General features: G+C 25.6%; 1 protein-coding gene across 4 annotated transcripts; it reads left to right on the forward strand.

Annotated features, from left to right (window-relative positions):
* The first annotated feature begins 349 nt into the window (after positions 1-349).
* On the forward strand, positions 350-16909 carry LOC123260219 (zinc finger protein ubi-d4 B). 4 transcript variants are annotated; one of them, XM_044721240.1, is made up of 9 exons: positions 350-543; positions 626-735; positions 1575-1814; positions 2132-2337; positions 3683-3752; positions 7122-7277; positions 9979-10518; positions 15250-15362; positions 16743-16909. In XM_044721240.1, exons 1-9 carry the CDS (start codon positions 464-466, stop codon positions 16872-16874), a joined length of 1647 nt encoding a protein of 548 aa, XP_044577175.1. In that variant the 5' UTR covers positions 350-463; the 3' UTR covers positions 16875-16909. The 4 variants fall into 4 exon arrangements, with proteins under 4 accessions (XP_044577175.1, XP_044577176.1, XP_044577177.1 ...); XM_044721242.1 differs by having other exon boundaries at positions 351-543; positions 10153-10518; XM_044721241.1 differs by lacking the exon at positions 7122-7277.
* The last annotated feature ends 2689 nt before the right edge of the window (positions 16910-19598 follow it).

Below are 19598 nucleotides of genomic sequence, written 5' to 3' on the forward strand. Positions count from 1 at the left end.
TTTAGAAAAAAAAAAAGAAAAATTACGAATATGTAAGTACGTGGCGCGAGATACAATTATGTACAGAATTACACTGAATTAGGAGACACTTGACAATTTTTTTTTTTAAATAAATTAGAAAATTATTTTTAAAAAAATTGTATTTGTAATTTCTTAAAATTTAAAATAATTAAATTTTTTTAGTAACATTTTCTTACTATAATTAATTTGTAAAAAAAAAATAAAAATTATCAGATGTCTCTCAATTTTCATAAAAAATAAATAATAATAACAAAGTTCGGACGTATTCGGAGCGTGCTGAGTTTGCGCACTCAATCTTCAAGTATTGATCAGCACCGTTCGTGGATTCTCGGCGCTAGTAGTCGGCTTACTTTCCAGCAGTCATTTTGTGGTTGTACATAGTGTAATACAAACTGCCGTCAAGACGTTCCTCAAAAACTCGAGAACGCTTGGGCGAGCCAAAATGACGGCGGTTGCAACGATACCGTCAGCCCACTCCATTATCCAGGTGGTTAATGAAGCTAATTTAAATAAAATCGAGAGGTTCGTAATTTTACATTTTTTACAATAACCATAAATATTCGCCATTAATATATATTAATATATATCATCAACTACTCCACAGCTTTCTCAACGATACAGCGTACAGGGAAGCCATTGAAAATTCATCAACGTACAACAGTAGATTATGCAGAGAACGAAGACTCCGTATGCCTTTTCTTGACTCTCAAACAGGTAATTTAAGAAATTATGAAAATTAAGTTAGCCGACATTTAAAAATTTTTAGAATTTTTTTTTATTGAAAAAATTATTACAAAAAAATTTTAAAAAAATATCACTTGTAAATAACTTGAAAAACTGTAAGTGAAATTTTTTAAAAATATTTTTTTGTTTTAATTTAATTATTAAAAAAAAAATCAAATAATTAAAAACGTCGGCAAACTTTAGTATCATTAAAAAATTCATTTTTTTTTTTAATAATTGAAATCAATCTTACCTGGGTGGTATAGTAATAAAATAGGCTTGGTGGTACTTAATGTCACGTAATTAGTTATTGTCATCTAGGATGATGGGAATTTCGCCATAGATGGAGTTAAAAACTTATGAGTCTGCAAATTAAGTTCGTAGACTTTAAAAAATTTTTAGAATTTTTTTTATAAAAAAAATTATTACAAAAAAATTTCACTTGTCAAAAATTTGAGTAACAATTTTTAAAAAATATTTTTTAGTTCTAATTTAATAAATATATAAAAAATTAAAAACGTCGAATTTTGGTTTCTTTTCCATGAAAATTAAGTTAGCTGACATCTAAAAAATTTTGTAATTTTTTTTATTGAAAAAATTATTTTAAAAAAAAATTTCACATGTAGAAAATTTGAAAAATTATACGTGCTTTTTTTGAAAGTATTTTAATTGTTAAAAACATCTAAAAATTATTTAATGTTGGCTAATTTCAGTATCATTCTTTTTCAATAGATTAATTTTTATAAAAAAATTATTTTATCAATATTTCTTGAGTAGTAATTTATTTTTAAAAGGAAGAAAATAATTTACTAATTAATTTGTACTCATAGGAGTCGCACAGAACCATTCGGCTCTGTTTATGTGTTCACGAGAACGTATGCCAGGTTTATTACACGGGCAAATTTATACATATCCTAGTAAAAGATGGAGAAAAAAACGACGTCAGTACCTGATGCATTATTTACATCCCAAACGGGGAGTCAGAGGTGACATAGATGACGGGGTCGAGGGAGCCGATGGAATAATAGCGGGTATGAATGATGATTCCAAAGAATCTGCTGCTCTTAAAGGTAACTAGTAACTAATTATAATTAATTCACTAATAATTTATTACAATTATACAAATATGAATTTATTGAAAAACAATAGTAATAATAATAATAATAATAATAATAATAAATAGTAATAATAATAATAATAATAATAAAATAATAAGTAAAAATTAAAATTTAAAGAATTTAATAAATAAAAATTTAATGTAAAATTTAAAAATTAGTCTAACATCAATTTGGATCGGGGATAATGGCTTTGAAATGTAGAACTCTTTATTTAGTAAAAACACCGATCTTCGGAAAAAATAGTAAATAATAATAATGTATTCCAATAGACGAGCACAGTAAAGACGGGTGGTATTATGACGAGCAAGACATGCTGGACATGGATGCCTTTGAGGAACCAGATCCAGACAGCGATTACGACTACGAGGAAAGTTACAGCAGCAAGAGGAAACGAAGAAGACATCGAGGGAGTGGACACCATCCTGCAAGAAGTCATCCACCTGCCACCGACAGCCCTGGGACCAAAAGAACAAAAGTAAGAATATGAATACTTAATATTTTTTATAATAAGTTAAAGTACTCAATAGTTGAACAGGTTTCTAAGTAAAACGTATTTGACCCTACTATTTTTAAAGAAACGTTCTTAGCAATTTACAACAATATGTTACATTTTCATGTGTAAAATGTTTAGTAATAATTTTATACAATAAATAGCATCTGTAAAGAAAATATAGATTTAAAAAATTTAAGAAGTTAAAAAAAAATTTTTTTTTAATACTTAAAGATGTAATTATTAGTTAAAATTAGTAATTTTCATGAAAATATAAACAATTTTGAATTGATTGAAGCGCAAAATAACAAAGAAAATTAAATATTTATATTTTGACAACGTTTTTAAAATAGACTATGAACTATCAGAAGAATTATAACATATTATTGATTAATATCAAAAATAATACTGTGAATATTTAAAATTTTCATTTAAAAATGAGAAATATTTTTATTTAACTTTTTAATTACATTTTTTATGAATGACAAAACAAATTTTCAATTATAAATTAAAAAAAACTCAATTTAAAACGGTCAATAATTTTTAACTACACTAATTTTTAGCTATAAAACTTATTTAATTTGCAGTAATTAATACAAATCACAATGCTGATCCCTATAAACCTATTAGAGGTTAAAGTGCTATTAAAATTATACGGCCCCAGTATGTTCAAGTTCTGGGCACCGCTTTGAAAATTGGGAGTTATAGTTAGACGCTAAAATTTAATATAAAAATTATAGTTTATGTCTGCAAAAAATATGTATTATTTAGAAAAGACTATTTTATTAGGTGGTACAATTTTTTTTCATTGAAATTATGATATACCGTTTTTTTTACTGATTGTTCGGTTTACGATCTAGTACCTTTTTCGGCAATTTTCGACATGTCAACTTTTAAGTCAACAAAAATATAATTGTTTTAATTTATAATTAAAAAAACTGAAAGAAATCGATTACTGTATCATTGAATAATTATAATATGCGCATATTACTCATAATCAATTTATGGATTTTGTATTATAACAATTCGAAAAGTCTGTTCAAGTACTTTTACACAGAAAAAAAAATTAACTTGATTTAAGAGAAAAATTATTGAACCAAAAATATAATTTTGAAGAGGGTAATTGTCTAAAATCAAGACGAAAAATTCTTGAATTAAGTAAAATTTCTTTAAATCATAAATTTTTCTACTCAAACCAAGAATATTGAGCTCTTCAAAAATATATACTTGACTTAAGAACATTTTTTTTTCTGTGTATAAGTATTCTACTGGGTACTTTACCTAATATTATTATTTTTTAATAAAAATAAAATAAAATAATTTTTTTTAGGGTGGTGGACGTGGAAGAAAAAAAGCCAACTACGATGTTACTGATTCCGATAAGCCATTCGTATGTGACCGTAAGTTCAACCATCGATATAACAAATGACCACTTTTTTCTTACTTGTTCCATTTTTTTTTTGCAAATACTGTTCACTTACCACTTATTATTTCCACTAAGCCACACAACAATAACGCGCGTTGCGTTTTTAAAGATATTAATTCATTTATCGTAAAAGTAATGTTACTATTACTACAATTATTACTACTATATATTTTTTTTTCATAACTACAATCAACCGCGTAAAGGTACACTGATTATTTAAGTAGGTATATATAAATATATACAAAGGCTCGATCAAATATTTTTATAAATAATAATAATATCCAATATTATTATTATTATTATTATTATTATTACTATAATCATCATCATTATTAATCATGAATCAATTAAATGACTGTAGTGTGAATAGAAGATATAAAACAAAGTGATACAAAATATTACGACAGGAAGCGGTCATCCACTAGCGTAATGACACGAGGAGCTTTTTATCCTCTTATTTATTATCATAGGTTTTCCATTAACTTGCATTCCGTATTATTTATCTTTTCTCTCTTTTATTTATTTATTTTTTTTTTTTAATTATTATTTCATTCGTATCAAGTGGCTGCAATTTTTCTTCGAGCTTAAACAGCCAAATCATTACCAAAGTTCATATCAGAATACATTTTTAATTCATTAGACAAACACTAATTTCACAACTTTAATACCAAAAAAAAAAAAAAAAGATTATAATTAATTATCTCTGTTAAGTTTTAAAAAAGTCTATGATCAGCCAATTTAGGTTTATTTTAATAATTTAATTACAAATGTATATTTTTATTAAAATTATAATTAAAAATAATTACTGAAGTTATTTATTTTTTTTTTTGTAAAATTATCTCGAAGAACAGTGACAGTCACAAAGTAATTTACTTTTTAATTAATTAAATTAACGTTTCTTCCCTTTAAAAATAAATATATAAAACAAAAGTCCTTATAGATTAACTCGTATGTTGCTTGCAATCTGTTTAATTCTTCGTACAAGTCTTGTTATTATTTCATATATATTTATTTATTATATAATATTAGCAGAGCATCTAAAGACATTTGGTCTAAAAAAAATAAGCTCTTGAATTTTATTTTTTCACAACGGATTATTTATTATTTCTATTTAATTTTTTTTATTTTAATTTTTTTAATTAACTATTAGTCAAATACACAGAAAAAAAGGTTCACTTGAGCCAGGAAAATATTTTTCTTCCTAATTATTTTCTTGAGCGAAAAAAAAAATTTTTTTTAACACAAGAAATTTCACTTATTCCAACAAAATTAATTCACTTGCTTTAAGAAATACGTATCTTGATCCAAGAAAATTTATTTAAGTCAAAAAAATCTTGTTGTTATGAAAAAATTCAGCCTCTTGCTCCAAAAAATTTAGTTCTTGATAGAAGTAAATTTTCTTGTCTTGAGAAAATTTCTCTCTTGCTCCAAAAAATTAAATATAAAGATAGAAGTAAATTTTCATTAATATGTTTATTGATTAACATGTCAAATGGGAAGATCAAATAATATTTCATCATTTTTTTTCATTCAATATGTCGCGTGCTTAAAGGTAAAAGGACTTATAGCTAAGGGTCAATAGGGATTTGTGCTGAAACGGCGTATAAAAAAATTTTTTTTTGCCATTCGGTTTGAAATTGTCTGAAACGTAAAAATCTGTAAAAAAAAATTTGTTAATGTTTTGTTGAATTTAAGTTGACGATTATTAATTTTTCAACTTCTGGTTGAGTGAAATCTATGAAAAAGTCAACATTTTTTTTTGTGACGCTTGGGTAACTACTGGTGCCGTTCACACAACAGTTGTTTCATCATGATCAATAATCCAGGATCCAAATTTTATAACTATTTCTTAAAATAAAAAGCAAGAAAATAATCACGCGTAATTTATTGTTTTTTTTTGGATATATTTTCTTTTTTAACTTTAAAAAATTGTATAGTTGAGGTTTTTACGCCGCTACTACCACAGAAAGTTTTTTTTTTCACATTTTAAAATTACGAATATGTTCTTTTGTAAACTGGCCGAAAAAAAATTATACGCCCTTTCACCTTTAGATCACCAAAATTTTAAATTCTTAAAAGTAAAAGGGCGTATAATTAAAGACATACGCCCTTTTACCTTTGTAATTTTTTTTTTTCAATTTTAAGCGCAGAATGTGTCTACTACTCGATTGGCAATAAAAAAAAAAAAATATGCGCCCTTTTACCTTTAGGCACGCGATGTATAATTGCACAGTAAAATAATATAAAATGAGTATCAAAAATTCAAGAGAAAAATTTTCTCAAGGTGAGAAAATTTTTGTCTCAACTGAAGGAGGTAGTGCTGCTTTCTTAAAGTATCTAAAAATCTTGATCAAATATAAAAATTTATTGTATCAAGTATTTATGATAATTTGAATTAAGAAAAAATGACTTCCACCAAGAATAGAATTTCAAGAAAAATTTTTACTTCGGCCAACACAACTTTTTGTTCTCCAAGAATTATGTTCTCCAGTCAAGAAATTTTTCTTTCTGTGTATAGCCATTAGATAAATTAATATAAATAAAAGTGTCATATATTTATTATCAGCTTATGGACATGGGCCAAATATCTTCGGACTTGAATTAATCTTTTTTATTTTAAAATAACAACTAGTTAATATTAAACAACCGGTTAAATTAAATAATACTAAATGAAATAATTAAATTACTTAAAATAAAAAATCTAAAATCTTAAAATAAAAAAAAAAGAATGTAATAGGTTCACTCTGTAGCGAGCTGATATACATTATATAATTTAAAGTAGGTGTATTACGAAGCATCTCAAGCCTTGCATTGTATTAGTTTTGCTTTTTGGGCTGACAATTTCCTTCACTGCTTGTCCACATATAGACATATATATTTTACATTAGGATAGGGATGGATGTGGCGAAAAAAAAAGTACCAAAAAAAAATAAGTAAAAAAAAAATAAATAAAAAAAGATAGAAAAGAAAAAAATTTTATTAAAAAAAAAAATTAATTAATTAATAAATGCTCAAAAATTAGAGCAATAGTAAAAGTAGAAAAAAAAAAAACGGTGTGCAAACGCTCTCTTCGTACCTTCGAGCTTTGTCCCCTTAATTAAATCCCCCGCCCTTATTTCTATTAATTAATTATTTACTATTACTATTACAATAATTTTATTTTCCGAAAAAAAACCCGTTAATTTAAAAAAAACTTTTGATATAAAAAAAATTATTTTTTCTTTTGATCAGTTTTTAAAATAATTCCTTGTTAAAAAGGAAAACAAATAACAAAAACAAAAAAGACAAAAAATTTTTTTTGCATTGGATGGTTTGGGGGAAAATAGTATTTGCACTTTTGCAGTATGCAGCGCACGGTATAAAACCAGACCTGGTCTGGTCTACCATTACGGTCATTCCCACTCTACTTCCTCTGGTGATCCTGCTAAGGAACTAAGTCCCAGTCCTGCCGAAGTCGAATCACGGAGCGTTGCAGACACCGCTGCTTCGGACCAGCCAGGTTGGACCCAAAATCAGCTCAGTTATCGCAGTTTCCTTTAATAAGACATTTCTCTCTAAAACAAACATTTTTAAAAATAACTAAAACAAATCATTTAAAAAAGATTTAAAAAAAAAATTAAGTAACAAGTAATTCCCATCTCTCTTCCTTACTTTTAGTCCAACAGTCCGATTAAATAATTTGTTTAATTTAAAATTTTATTTTAAACGTTTCATGCTTAGCCATCCGTATAGATTTTTTTAATTCATTAATTATTCAATAAATATTTACTACTTTATTAAACTGAATTTAAATTTTAATTTTAATTTCAATTAAAATTAAAATTAAAATTAAAATTACATTTATTAGTAAAGACTTGATCATTTTTTTACTAATTAGTTTTTTTGTTATATTAAATTATCAAATTGGAAGCTAAAGAACGAGAGAGAGAGGGAAATAGAAAAAAAAAAAAAAAAAAAAAAAAGAATATGTAAAACGTGTGCATTGCAAAACAATAATATACTGTCTAATTTTTATTGTTCTATACATGTATACTACTTTTTAAATCTTTGTGTTCATAAGATTGTCTCTATATTTCTTTAGTTCTTTTTTTGATTTGTCTTTTTTTTGTTTAACTTTTGTTTTTTATTTATTTTATATATTATCTACACGGAAAGAACAAGATGATACTGGATATTATCCCGGATTATACTCAGTGACATGTGGTGAAAAAAAATTATGAGAATAAATTTAGCAGATATTAAATAATTTTTAGAATTTTTAGAATTATTTTTCAACAAATAAATTATGGCAAAAAAAAATAAGAAAAAAAATTGGCGTGTAGAAATTTAAAAAAATAAAAAATGCAATTTTTTTTTAATTATTTTTTGGAACAAATTTGTTTGTTAAAAAAAATTAAAAAATTCTCTACTGACTGCTATTCTTTACTGTCATAAAAAATTTCAGATAGTAGTTAAAAAAATCCAGATTATACTGGGTAATATCTGGATTATACTCATTGTAATCTGGATTATACTCACTGTAATCTGGAATTTTTTTTCACTCAATATAATCTAGGATGATATTCAGTGTTATCTTGTTCTTTCCGTGTATACATAAAACAAAATTATTTTTTTTTTTTATTTTTTTTTAATTTTCATATTATATATATAATATAATTAGACGCTTGTTATTAAGTATCACGTTGCATTCACTGACCAAAGAGTTAACGAGTTATGTTTTTTTGCACCCCCTCAAAATAATTGTTTGAAGTAGATTTTATTGACTAAGATAGTTAAATATATATTTATATTTAAATAATATTTAAAAAAAGAAAAAAAACACAAAAAATCCATATTTTTTGTTATTTCTCGTGTACTTCCGCAGAATATAATCGAGACGCCTTCGATATCTGGAAGTCTTCTTACCAGATAACAAGATACGAATGAGGGGATTATCTCGCGATTAATAATGAAAAAACCACTCGGCCAGTCTTTGAGCATACACATTATAATATTGTGAGAAATAAATTAATGCGTTGTCATTTTATTTTTCATTTTTTAAATTATGTCATTTAGTTTGCAATGGCATGCAGCACCATACATTTATTATTATAACAATTACTATTATTATTCTTATTATTATTACTATTATTATTATTATTATAATATTATAATTATATTATTATAACTATATTATATATAAAATTTCTAATTTCAATTAAATAATTAAAATAAAATAAATAGAAATGAAAAATTTTTTTTATAAAGCGTTAAAAAAAGTATGTGTGTTTTTCATTATTACAATAATTATATAATTTTATTAATTCTGTCGAAATAAAAAAAAACAATAAAAATTATTTTAAAGCATGTATTTAGTAACTGATCAATGGATGCAACGAGAATAGATATTAAGACTTATACAGAATATGGATTTAAAAAAAAAAAAAAAAAAAACAAACAAAGAATTATTAAATTAAAATAATCAATGCTTCGTTTGCTTTTACGTAACTCCATTTTATTAGAAGCGAGTTGTTTTTTTTTTATTTTTGCACGCGAATGCTGAATGCTTCGAGCACGTTAAACACGAAATTAAACGACTTTTATTGCAAGTCGCCTGCCTGACTCACGCATTTTTTTTTTTTTAATATATACATTTATATATTAATATTTACATTAGATTAAATATATCAGATTTAAATAATTATTTAAAAAAATGAAAAAAAACAAAAATCAAAACAAATATTTTACGTATTCTTTTGAACACTGGATTTGGGAATTTTTTATAAATTTATATTTATACACTATTAACATTGGTGTTGGTGATGGAATGCTCTTTGAATTTATTAATGCAACTTTCTATTATTTATCGTGTCAGTGGGGTCGTTCCTGCTTGTAAAAAAATTGATTCCGTTGTTAATGAATTTTTCTAATTTAAATTTTATAAAAATATTAAAAAAATTTTTTTGTTACTGTTTTTTAATTAAAAATTAAAAATTATAAATTCTATTTAAAAATTAAAAATTTTTAAAACCAACGGAATCAATTGTTAATAAATAATTTAAAAAAAAATTAAAAAAAAAAAAAAAATTAAGAATGAGAGTGCGTAAGGGAAATCAGAGAATGTAAGAGCAAAAAAAAAAATGATTTGTTGTGGAGCCGAGTGCATGATTGTTGGATAGTGACAAAAAGCGCAACTGGGTATGTGGTCGGTTTGTGATTAGGTGGTACACGTCGGGGTCGACAGAGCACAACTGCCTCGTCGAGTACCTCGAGTCCCTCCCCTGTGGCAAGTACGACCCCGGCTGCCGGGGCACCGCCTCAGCCGCAGCAGCAGCAGCAACAGCTGCCGCCAGCGGTTCAGACGAGTGCCGCTCCAGCCTCACCTACTGTCTCAGCTCCTAAGGAAGATCAGCACCAGCAACAGCAGCAGAATCAGCACCAGCTTCAGCCGCAGCATCAGATCCCAGTTACTTCGCCTGGTTCCGTTTCTTCATCACCGTCATCGCTCAGGCCAGACATCATCTCCAGTGGTATCGGTGGCACTGGTGGTGGATTGGGACTCATCGGTGGTGGTGGTGGTGCTGCGAGCACTGGAGTTATGGGTGGTAATCTTCCCGCACCTGGACAAGTCCTTGACAAGAAGTCCGGGAAAGCTGTTCAACCATCCCCCTACTGCGATTTCTGTCTCGGTGACGCGAGGGAGAATAAAAAAACAGGCGGGTCCGAGGAATTGGTCTCTTGCAGTGATTGCGGTAGATCAGGTAAGACTGAGACTCTGGAGAAAATTCAAAAGCGCAAGTACACGAGAAGGGCCAATCACTATTAGTTTACTTTTTATATGTGCTTATTAGATAGTTTTTATTTTATTTTATTTTATCATTTATTATTATTATTATTATTATTATTATTATTATTATTATTATATATAGAGGCTATTTATCTTTCTGTTTAATTGTTTATAATATACTCTGCATTGTTACGAGGTTTGATTATTTTTTAATTTTTAAAAGGTACCTGGTTGCATTAAAAAATATCCCATAAAAAATTTTTGGGTGATAAAATTAAGGGTAATTTTTTACAAGTGAAAATTTATTTATTTATTTATTAATTAATTTCAATGAAAAAAGTATACTAAAAAGAATTACGATAAAAGTACAAGTATGAATAATGAAGATAAAAAATTTCAAAAATTTTAGATATTAAAAAATAATCGTTTTTTTAAATTTGGAATATAATTATGAAGAATACAAGAAAAGTATAAATTTGAATATAAAAATTGAAAATTGAAAATTGAAATTGAGGAGTTAAACTCAGTAGTACAAATTATAAACGATGATAATCTGAGAGAATCTAGAATGATAAATTCATGGAACAGAAATAAAATGTGTGAATAAATATCAAAGGCTTGAAATTGGGATTCATTTTTTCGTTTAAAGGTTTGAAATTAAGATTCTTTCTCTCGTTCACTCAATTTTTTTATTTTATTTTATTTTAATCCAACAGCCCAAAGGGCCAATAATAGAATTTCTCAATTTTACAAAGTAGAAGATTTCGATAGAGTGAAAAACATAAGTACTAATATGAATATCTCATTGAAAAAAAATTTTTTTTTGTCCAGAAAAAAATTTATAGGTTCAAAAATCGTTTAAAATGAATTTTGGTTTTTTTTGATAAAAAAAATATCAATATCTATCATAATAATAAAATTTTGGCATTAATTTTTAGAGATTAACAAAACAATAGGCTCACTTGAATTAAAAAAAAAAAAAAAAAAAAAAAAAGTTTGATTAATTCAATCAATTCTTGTGACAAGAAAATATATTCTTGAAAATTATCATTCTTGTGACGAGAAAATCTTCTTAAGAGTAGTATTTTTTTTTCTCAGTGCTAATAAACTAAAAATTTTTAATTTTAATCCTTATAATTCTTATAATTTAACATAAATTAACTAAGTGTGTAGAGTTACATTTATAATTAATTATTTTTTTCATATTATCGTTACCCAGGATCTAAAAGTGCGTAAGACATTTTTTAATATTTAAACATTAGTGTTACGCAGATTAAGAATTATTGATAAAATACTGCTAGGATTGAGCCGTTGGTTGTATCCAAAGATATTAAGATCAATATCTTCATTATTATTATTATTTTCAAATTTTTTTTATTCTGCTTGTTTTTACGACGCTTTTATGATAAAAAATTTCGTGAAAGAAAAAAATATTTCGATAGCTTTTTTGCCTTCAAAAGTTGGAAAAAATTTTGGCTCATGTTTCTTGATAAAATTTCTATTTTATCTTTTTTTGATATATTTTTTTTTTGAAAAAAAAAAAAAAAAATTAAAAAAAAAAGTTGAATATCACAATTTTCTAAAAAATTTATAAATTTTTTTGAAAATTTGTTTAAATTGTAATAATCAATTTTTTTAATTGTTCATTTAAAAAAAAAAATATATCAATAAAATAAAATAGAAATTTCGTTCAAAAAAATGAAAATGAAAATAGACCCCACTTGTAAATATTTACCAAATTAAATTTTATGATACTTAAGTTAGCATTTAAACGGTAAGCTTCAAATTCACGCTAATTGTAAGCAATTCCACAAACCGTTATTGACAGTAAAATTTTTGTTTTTAAATAATTTTTATTTGCATCAATTTAATTATTGCTTTTAAAATCTGTCAATTTATGCAAACTTTAGTATCTTTTTTTTTTCAATTATAATATTTAAAATTAATATAAAATAATTTTTAAAATCATGGATATTTTTTTTTCACCAGGCTACTCGAAGTATTATTAAGCTAGTGTTAGTTAATTAAAAATAAGTTTGAAATATTGCATAAATTAAATGTAACAATGCATAGTTTATCATAAGGCATATACAAGCTGTAGTTGTTTTTAGAAACCGCGATTTCGTTTGCTAATAATTAACCAGGCTGTGGTTTAAGTAAAATTATATAATATTTTAATATTATTTAGAGAATTGCTTAGATTTTTTTTTCTTTAGTAATTGATTTTATTTAAAATAAAAAATGTAGATCAAAAAATGAGCTTTATGCAACTAAAATAGTTACGTAAATTTATAAATGATACACTAGTCATGGCAGCAAGATCAAAAACATTGTCAGTGGTGCAATTATGTTTTTTATTTTATTAAAACAATACATACGTAATGATAAAATTTTTATAATGAAAAAATAATACTGTGATTTCACAATTTAATATTTTAATATAGAAATTTTTTATACAAATTTAAATTTATAAGCGTACAAAATTTTTAAATATGATACAAGTATCATTGACAAAAAAAAATTTCTTTATTGAATTGTTTAAAAAAGAACAAATATTATTTAATATTAATCAGCGCATTAACTAAAATATTTAAAATATTAAGTAATATAATTTTACTTAATTTACGCCAAGTATCTATTATTGGGCATTAATTTACAATTATTTTATTTAATCACTAAAAAAAAAATCTAATCTGAAATATGTGATTTGATTAGATTTTATAGTTTTACTTTTATAAGCTTTGATATTTTAAATATTTAAAAATGTTTTACAATTTAATATTTTTCCCATTACTTTTTATTCGCACATGTGTTTTTATTATTATTATTAATTTACATAAAAGTGATAACGATGAATTGAAATATCTCCAAGGCCTTACTAAAAAAAAAAGGTCATACAATTACCGCCGAAATAAAGATAAAAAATAATATCAATGCGAGATTTAATGTATCTAAATAAATGTAATGGGAATCAAATATAAATTTTAATTGTATCATAACGATGAGCTTGCCTGATAATGTTGTATACACACGCAAATTACTCTCGGATTTTAATGAGAGATATTAATTAAAAAAAAAAAAATAATGAACCAAGTAATCATAACATAATAATAATAATAAATAATAAAAATAGTTTTTAATATTAATTAAAAATATTTTCCTCTGGAAAATTAGTTTCTTCTTGTTATACACGGAAAGAACAAGATGACACTGGATATCATCCCAGATTATACTCAGTGATATCTGTGATGAAAAAAAATTTTAGATCCACGGAAAAAACAAGATGACACTAGATATCATCCCAGATTATACTGAGTGAAAAAATTCTTTAGATAGTAATAATAACGTAAAATTGCACTGTACTTTTTTAACTATTGACGTTTTTAAAAATATAAGCTCATCCCGATATTACACTCATCAAGAGCTTTCATTTGAGTACCCACATGCATTTTGATATATTTTTCATATATTCATATCTATAAATATATAAAATATATGAAATATATGAAAAATTGATGTGGGTACTTAAATGAAAGATCTCGATGAGTGTAATGTCGAGGTGAGTTTATATCTTTAAAAATGTCAATCGTGCATAAGATACAAGGTCATTTCTTTATTATTGATATTTTTAATGATGTAAGCTCATTTTGATTTTACACATATCAAGACCTTTCATTTGAGTACCCACATGCATTTTGATATTTTATATTATATATACAGTAGCTAGTATAATGCAGATATCACTGAGTATAATCCAGATATCACTGAGTATAATCTAGATATCATGCAGTATAATCCATATATCACTCAGTATAATCTGGATTTTTCTAACTACTATCTGAATTTTTTTTTTCGCCACAGATGTCACTGAGTATAATCTGGGATGATATCCAGTGTCATCTTGTTCTTTCCGTATAGACAAAAAAAAATACTAGAAAAAAAATAGTGAATTTAAAAAAAATTATAAATTAAAGACTTGTTGTTAGGTAATTTTTATTGAACAATATTTAAGATGCTTAGCGAGAATATTTGTAACTTGTAAGTAGATTAATTAGAATAATTAATTTATATATTAAGCAATCTATTGAAAGTGAGTGTGTGAGACTTTGACTTATAAGAGAGATAAAAAAAAAATTATATTGATAATTTTTTTTTGTATGCTAAAGAGAGAGTGTGATTTGCGACGTTTATATTGTGCTGCGCAAGAAAGAACGTGAACTATTCCAAGGTACGCCCTGCTAATTATTTTAACCATCTATATCTCGAAATGAAATACGCAACGTCGACGAATTTTAAAAATAATAAATGAAAATAATTTATCAACATGAAAAAAAAAAGAAAAATAAAAATACTTTGTGCGGAAATATGATAGCGTTTCATTATTCCGGACGTTTAGTGCTGAGGAAAGGTGAAATACATAGTTAATCGCGATAATTATTGTTGCTAATTATTTAATGAAACACAGGGATAAATGTCTGTGTTTGAGTTTTAAAGTAATAACATTTTTATGAAAACCGGTTTGAATTTATTTAAAAATTTTGAAAGTATTTTTGAAAAAAAATAAGTAATGCGAAAATAGCTTGGAGTTCACTGTTCTTCGGCACAAGATAAATGTCCTGGCACCTTTCTGCTCTGGCCCTCCAGTCAAGTCTCCTGCTCCAGTAATCCTACACTCTATCCTGACCATGTGAAATTATTGTTGTAGGACATCCGACTTGTTTGCAATTTACTGCAAATATGATTGTATCTGTACGTAAGTACAGGTGGCAGTGTATCGAGTGCAAATGTTGCTCCATTTGTGGTACTTCTGATAATGACGTGAGTATTTATATTCAATATGACTTAAAAGAAGAAAAACAAATTTTTTTTTTTTAGATAAAAATTTTATTTGAATATTTTTTTTAATTTAGAAATTAAAAATTTCTTATTAATTGTTAACTTATAAAAATTAAAAAATTCAATCTCAAATTTTAACAGTTAAAAAATATAATTATAGTATTTATATTTAATATAAACTAGCAACCTTGCAGTCACTACGTGACTGCAGTGCATTGTGAACTATAAATAAATAAAATTTTGCTTAATTAAATAATGACTTTTGGTGAATTGCACTGTACTTTTTTAACTATTGACATTTTTAAAGATATAAGCTCATCTTGATGTTATACTCATCAAGAGCTTTCATTTGAGTACCCACATGCATTTTGATATATTTTTCATATATACATATATATATAATATATATAAATATATGAAAAATTGATGTGGGTACTCAAATGAAAGATCTTGATGAGTGTAACGTCGGAGTGAGCTTATATCTTTAAAAATGTCAATCGTGCACAAAATACAAGGTCGTTTCTCAATTATTGACATTTTTCAAGATATAAGCTCATTCCGATGTTACACTCATCAAGAGCATTCATTTGAATACCCACATGCATTTTGATATCTTTTTCATATATACATATATATATAATATATATAAAATATATAAAAAATTGATGTGGGTACTCAAATGAAAGGTCTCGATAAGTGTAACACCGGGATGAGATTATATTTTTGAAAATGTCAATAGTTGACAAGATACAATTTCATTTCTTAGTTATTGACATTTTTTAAGATCTAAGCTCATCCCTATGTTACATTCATCAAGAGCATTCATTTGAATACCCACATGCATTTTGATATATTTTTCATATATACATATATATAGTATACATAAAATATATGAAAAATTGAAGTGGGTACTCAAATGAAAGGTCTCGATGAGTGTAAAGCCGGGGTGGGATTATATCTTTAAAAATGTCAATAGTTCACAAAATACAAGGTCATTTCTTAATTATGTATCTAAAGATAGAGCATTTTTGAATGCAGCCTAAATATCATAATAAATTGACTATCGGTGAAAATGATATGAAACCTTGAAAAGACACAAATTCAAAAGACCTTTTCAATGACACTAAATTTCACTAAAAAAACCGATTTTATCATATGATTATCCTGGAGACAAAATTTTTCTTATTCTCTTAATAATATGATTAAAAGAAGAAAAAAAAATTTCATTTAAACATTTTTTTTGAAATTGTTTAATTTAAAATTCAAAAATTTCCTATTAATTTTTAATTTACAAAAATTAAAACTCAAATTTTAACGTAGAAAATTATAATTAAAAAACGTATTTTAAATAAAAAAAATTAGGACCAGCTGCTGTTCTGTGATGACTGTGATCGTGGATATCACATGTATTGTCTGTCTCCACCTCTCGCATCTCCACCAGAAGGTTCCTGGTCCTGTCGACTATGTTTAGCTGAGTTTCATCGGCGAGATTGAACAACAAGATTCACTATCTTGTCAATCCACAGTAACTCAAAAAAAAATCACAAATAAAAGTCATGTAGGTGCTGAAGATGGCCATACTTATGAACGCGTGTTTAAACTTTACCAATAAACTTCTGACGCAGCTGTTTTCGTCGCACAAGCAAGGGCCTCGCTCTCTTATTTCCGTCTGCGGAAGATCGGGTAACCCTCGGAAAGAAAGAGCACTTTTTTTAATTATTTTATCAGCTAATTTTATTATTTCACTATTATCAATTAACCCTTACCGGCCACACCTCACCCAGGCCACATGGGGTAACTCATTACCCCACGCTGAAAAACCCGGTTGGACAAGATGTGTACATGTTTTGAGACTTTTAATTAATTGTGTCATGTTCGTTGACGAGTTCTTCATTATTTCTAACGGTTTAAGACTTGCTTAATTAATAGATAGCGTTCTAACAACTGGTCACATAAGTCAAAATTTTAGAATAATGGCTTTTTTTCAAAAAAATTCACTTTTCAGATTCACGGCATATGCCGTTTATTGTATTTATTTGGGAATTTTAAGACCCCGTATTCCAGTTTTTTAAGCCTGGGGTAACTAGTCACCCCGTGTGGCCGGTAAGGGTTAAATTATTTGAAATAGTTGCATTAAAAACGCGTGTTCATATTTTATTTTGATTTATTATTCAGTTTTTTTTTTTCTATTTTTTATTTTTAACAATGAGTTTTTACCGATAAACTTTTAACATTTTTTTTATTTTAATAATTATTAATATTTTTATTGTATTATGAGAGAAGTAATTGATTAATTGATGAATTAAAAAAAAAAAGTATGTAATAGTTGTCAGTTTCACACTCTCGTTAATTTATAATTACGACTCAGGCGACGGTGATCTCACAATTAATAAGTAATCTATGTATCTAATTAATCTTGATATTGTAAAGTTTTATAAATGACAATGCTACCAGAGTTCGGATTAATTAATTCAAGGCAGTTGATAATTAAGAAATAAATAAATAAATTAATTAATTAATTAATTAATGAGTAAATAAATGAATACAAACGAAAGTGTCCATTAAAATTGTAACCATGTAATTGAAAATCTTTGATCAATAGCCAAACTTGTTAGATTTTTTTTTATGTGTAATAATTATGTAGCCAGAGATGGAGACTGATTCGCAAATCAATCGAAACCGTTGAAACGTCTTTCAAGATTTGTCGTAACATAATATGTAATTATTAATTAATTATTATAATATATGATACATATTTGAAGAAAAAAAAGAAAAATTTGAGTAATACATAATTAATCGCGTTACTAATGCTAAAAGGACACATTTCTAAATTTGCAGAGCCAAAAAGGTGAATAAAAAAATTTTTTTCCTCCAACCAACCTAAAAATGTTTATAACATTTAGATCTGTAAGAAAAGTGAATAAAAAAAAATTTTTTTTGTATAAGACAAAAAAATTTTAAAGCCACACAGAAAGAACAAGATGACACTGGAAATCATCCCAGATTATACTGAGTGAAAAAAAATTTCAGATAATAGCTAGTATAATCCAAATTACAATGAGTACAATCTAGATTACAATGAGTATAATCCAGATATCACTCAGTATAATCTGGATTATACTAGCTACTATCTGAAATTTTTTTTCATCACAGATATCACTCAGTATAATTTGGGGTGATATCCAGTGTCATCTTGTTCTTTCCGTGCAAAAGGGCGTATCATTTTTTTTAATAATTAATTATTAGTCTTAAAAAAAATTATCACCGGTAAAAATAATGACTTTTTAACATGAAAATGAACTTAGCTGACATTTCAAAATTTTTAGAAATTTTTTATTGAAAAAATTTCAATTAAACAAAAAAAAAATTTCACATGTAATAAAACTATAAGTGCAATTTTTTAGAAATATCTTTTTAGTTGTAATTTAATTAATAAAAAAAATCATAACTTCAATTACATTTTCTAAACTTATTTTATTTAAAAAGAATATAGATTTGAATTTAAAAAAAAACCAAAATAACAGTAATATTAAATTTGAAGAAAAATTTATTTGACTCAATTAAAAAATTTTTATTTTTATTGACCCAATAATCATGTCTCCACTGATAAAGTGTAATTAATTATGTTTAATTGTAAAAATTAACATCGATATTACAAAAATCTGTGCTTTGATGATGGTAACTACTGATGAATTTGTTTTAAGATTAAAGAATTTTATAAAAATTTAGATTTACAAGCAATACATATTTATTATTTTTTACTTTCAGAAGTAAAAGATAATTATAATGAAGACGATATCGAAGTAGTGTCTAACTAAATAAATATTTTAGTTTCTTCTTTAATTAAATACATAATCTCTTCAAATAAAATAAGTAGAAAAGTAATTATTATAACTTTTCTTTTTTTTCAAAGCTAATAATTAATTATGATTAAAAAAAAATAATCGGTGGACACAAAGAGGTGGATAAAAAAAAATTTTTTTATTCACTTTTCTTACAAAATTAAATGTTATAAACATTTTTAAGTTAGTTGGAATGAAAAAACAATTTTTTATACGCGTAAATTTTGAGATGCGCATTTTTGGAATTAGTTACGCGATATATGGTCTAAAAAAATATGGACAATATAGTGAAACTGAAAATAGAATATTGTATTATAGATACGACAATACCTTCTAATTAAAAAAAAATCAGAGATTAAAATTAATTTTTTTGTTG

Source organism: Cotesia glomerata, linkage group LG2 (genome assembly GCF_020080835.1).
Source record: "Cotesia glomerata isolate CgM1 linkage group LG2, MPM_Cglom_v2.3, whole genome shotgun sequence".
NCBI classification, from domain to species: Eukaryota; Metazoa; Arthropoda; class Insecta; order Hymenoptera; family Braconidae; genus Cotesia; species Cotesia glomerata.

Excerpts from the sequence above, each read along its gene's own strand:
- LOC123260219 (XM_044721240.1), top strand. The coding sequence starts at position 464 with ATGACGGCGGTTGCAACGATACCGTCAGCCCACTCCATTATCCAGGTG. Across the intron at positions 544-625 it reads AATTTAAATAAAATCGAGAG|CTTTCTCAACGATACAGCGT; the intron begins GTTCGTAATTTT and ends ACTACTCCACAG. Across the intron at positions 15,363-16,742 it reads GTGGTACTTCTGATAATGAC|GACCAGCTGCTGTTCTGTGA; the intron begins GTGAGTATTTAT and ends AAAAAAAATTAG.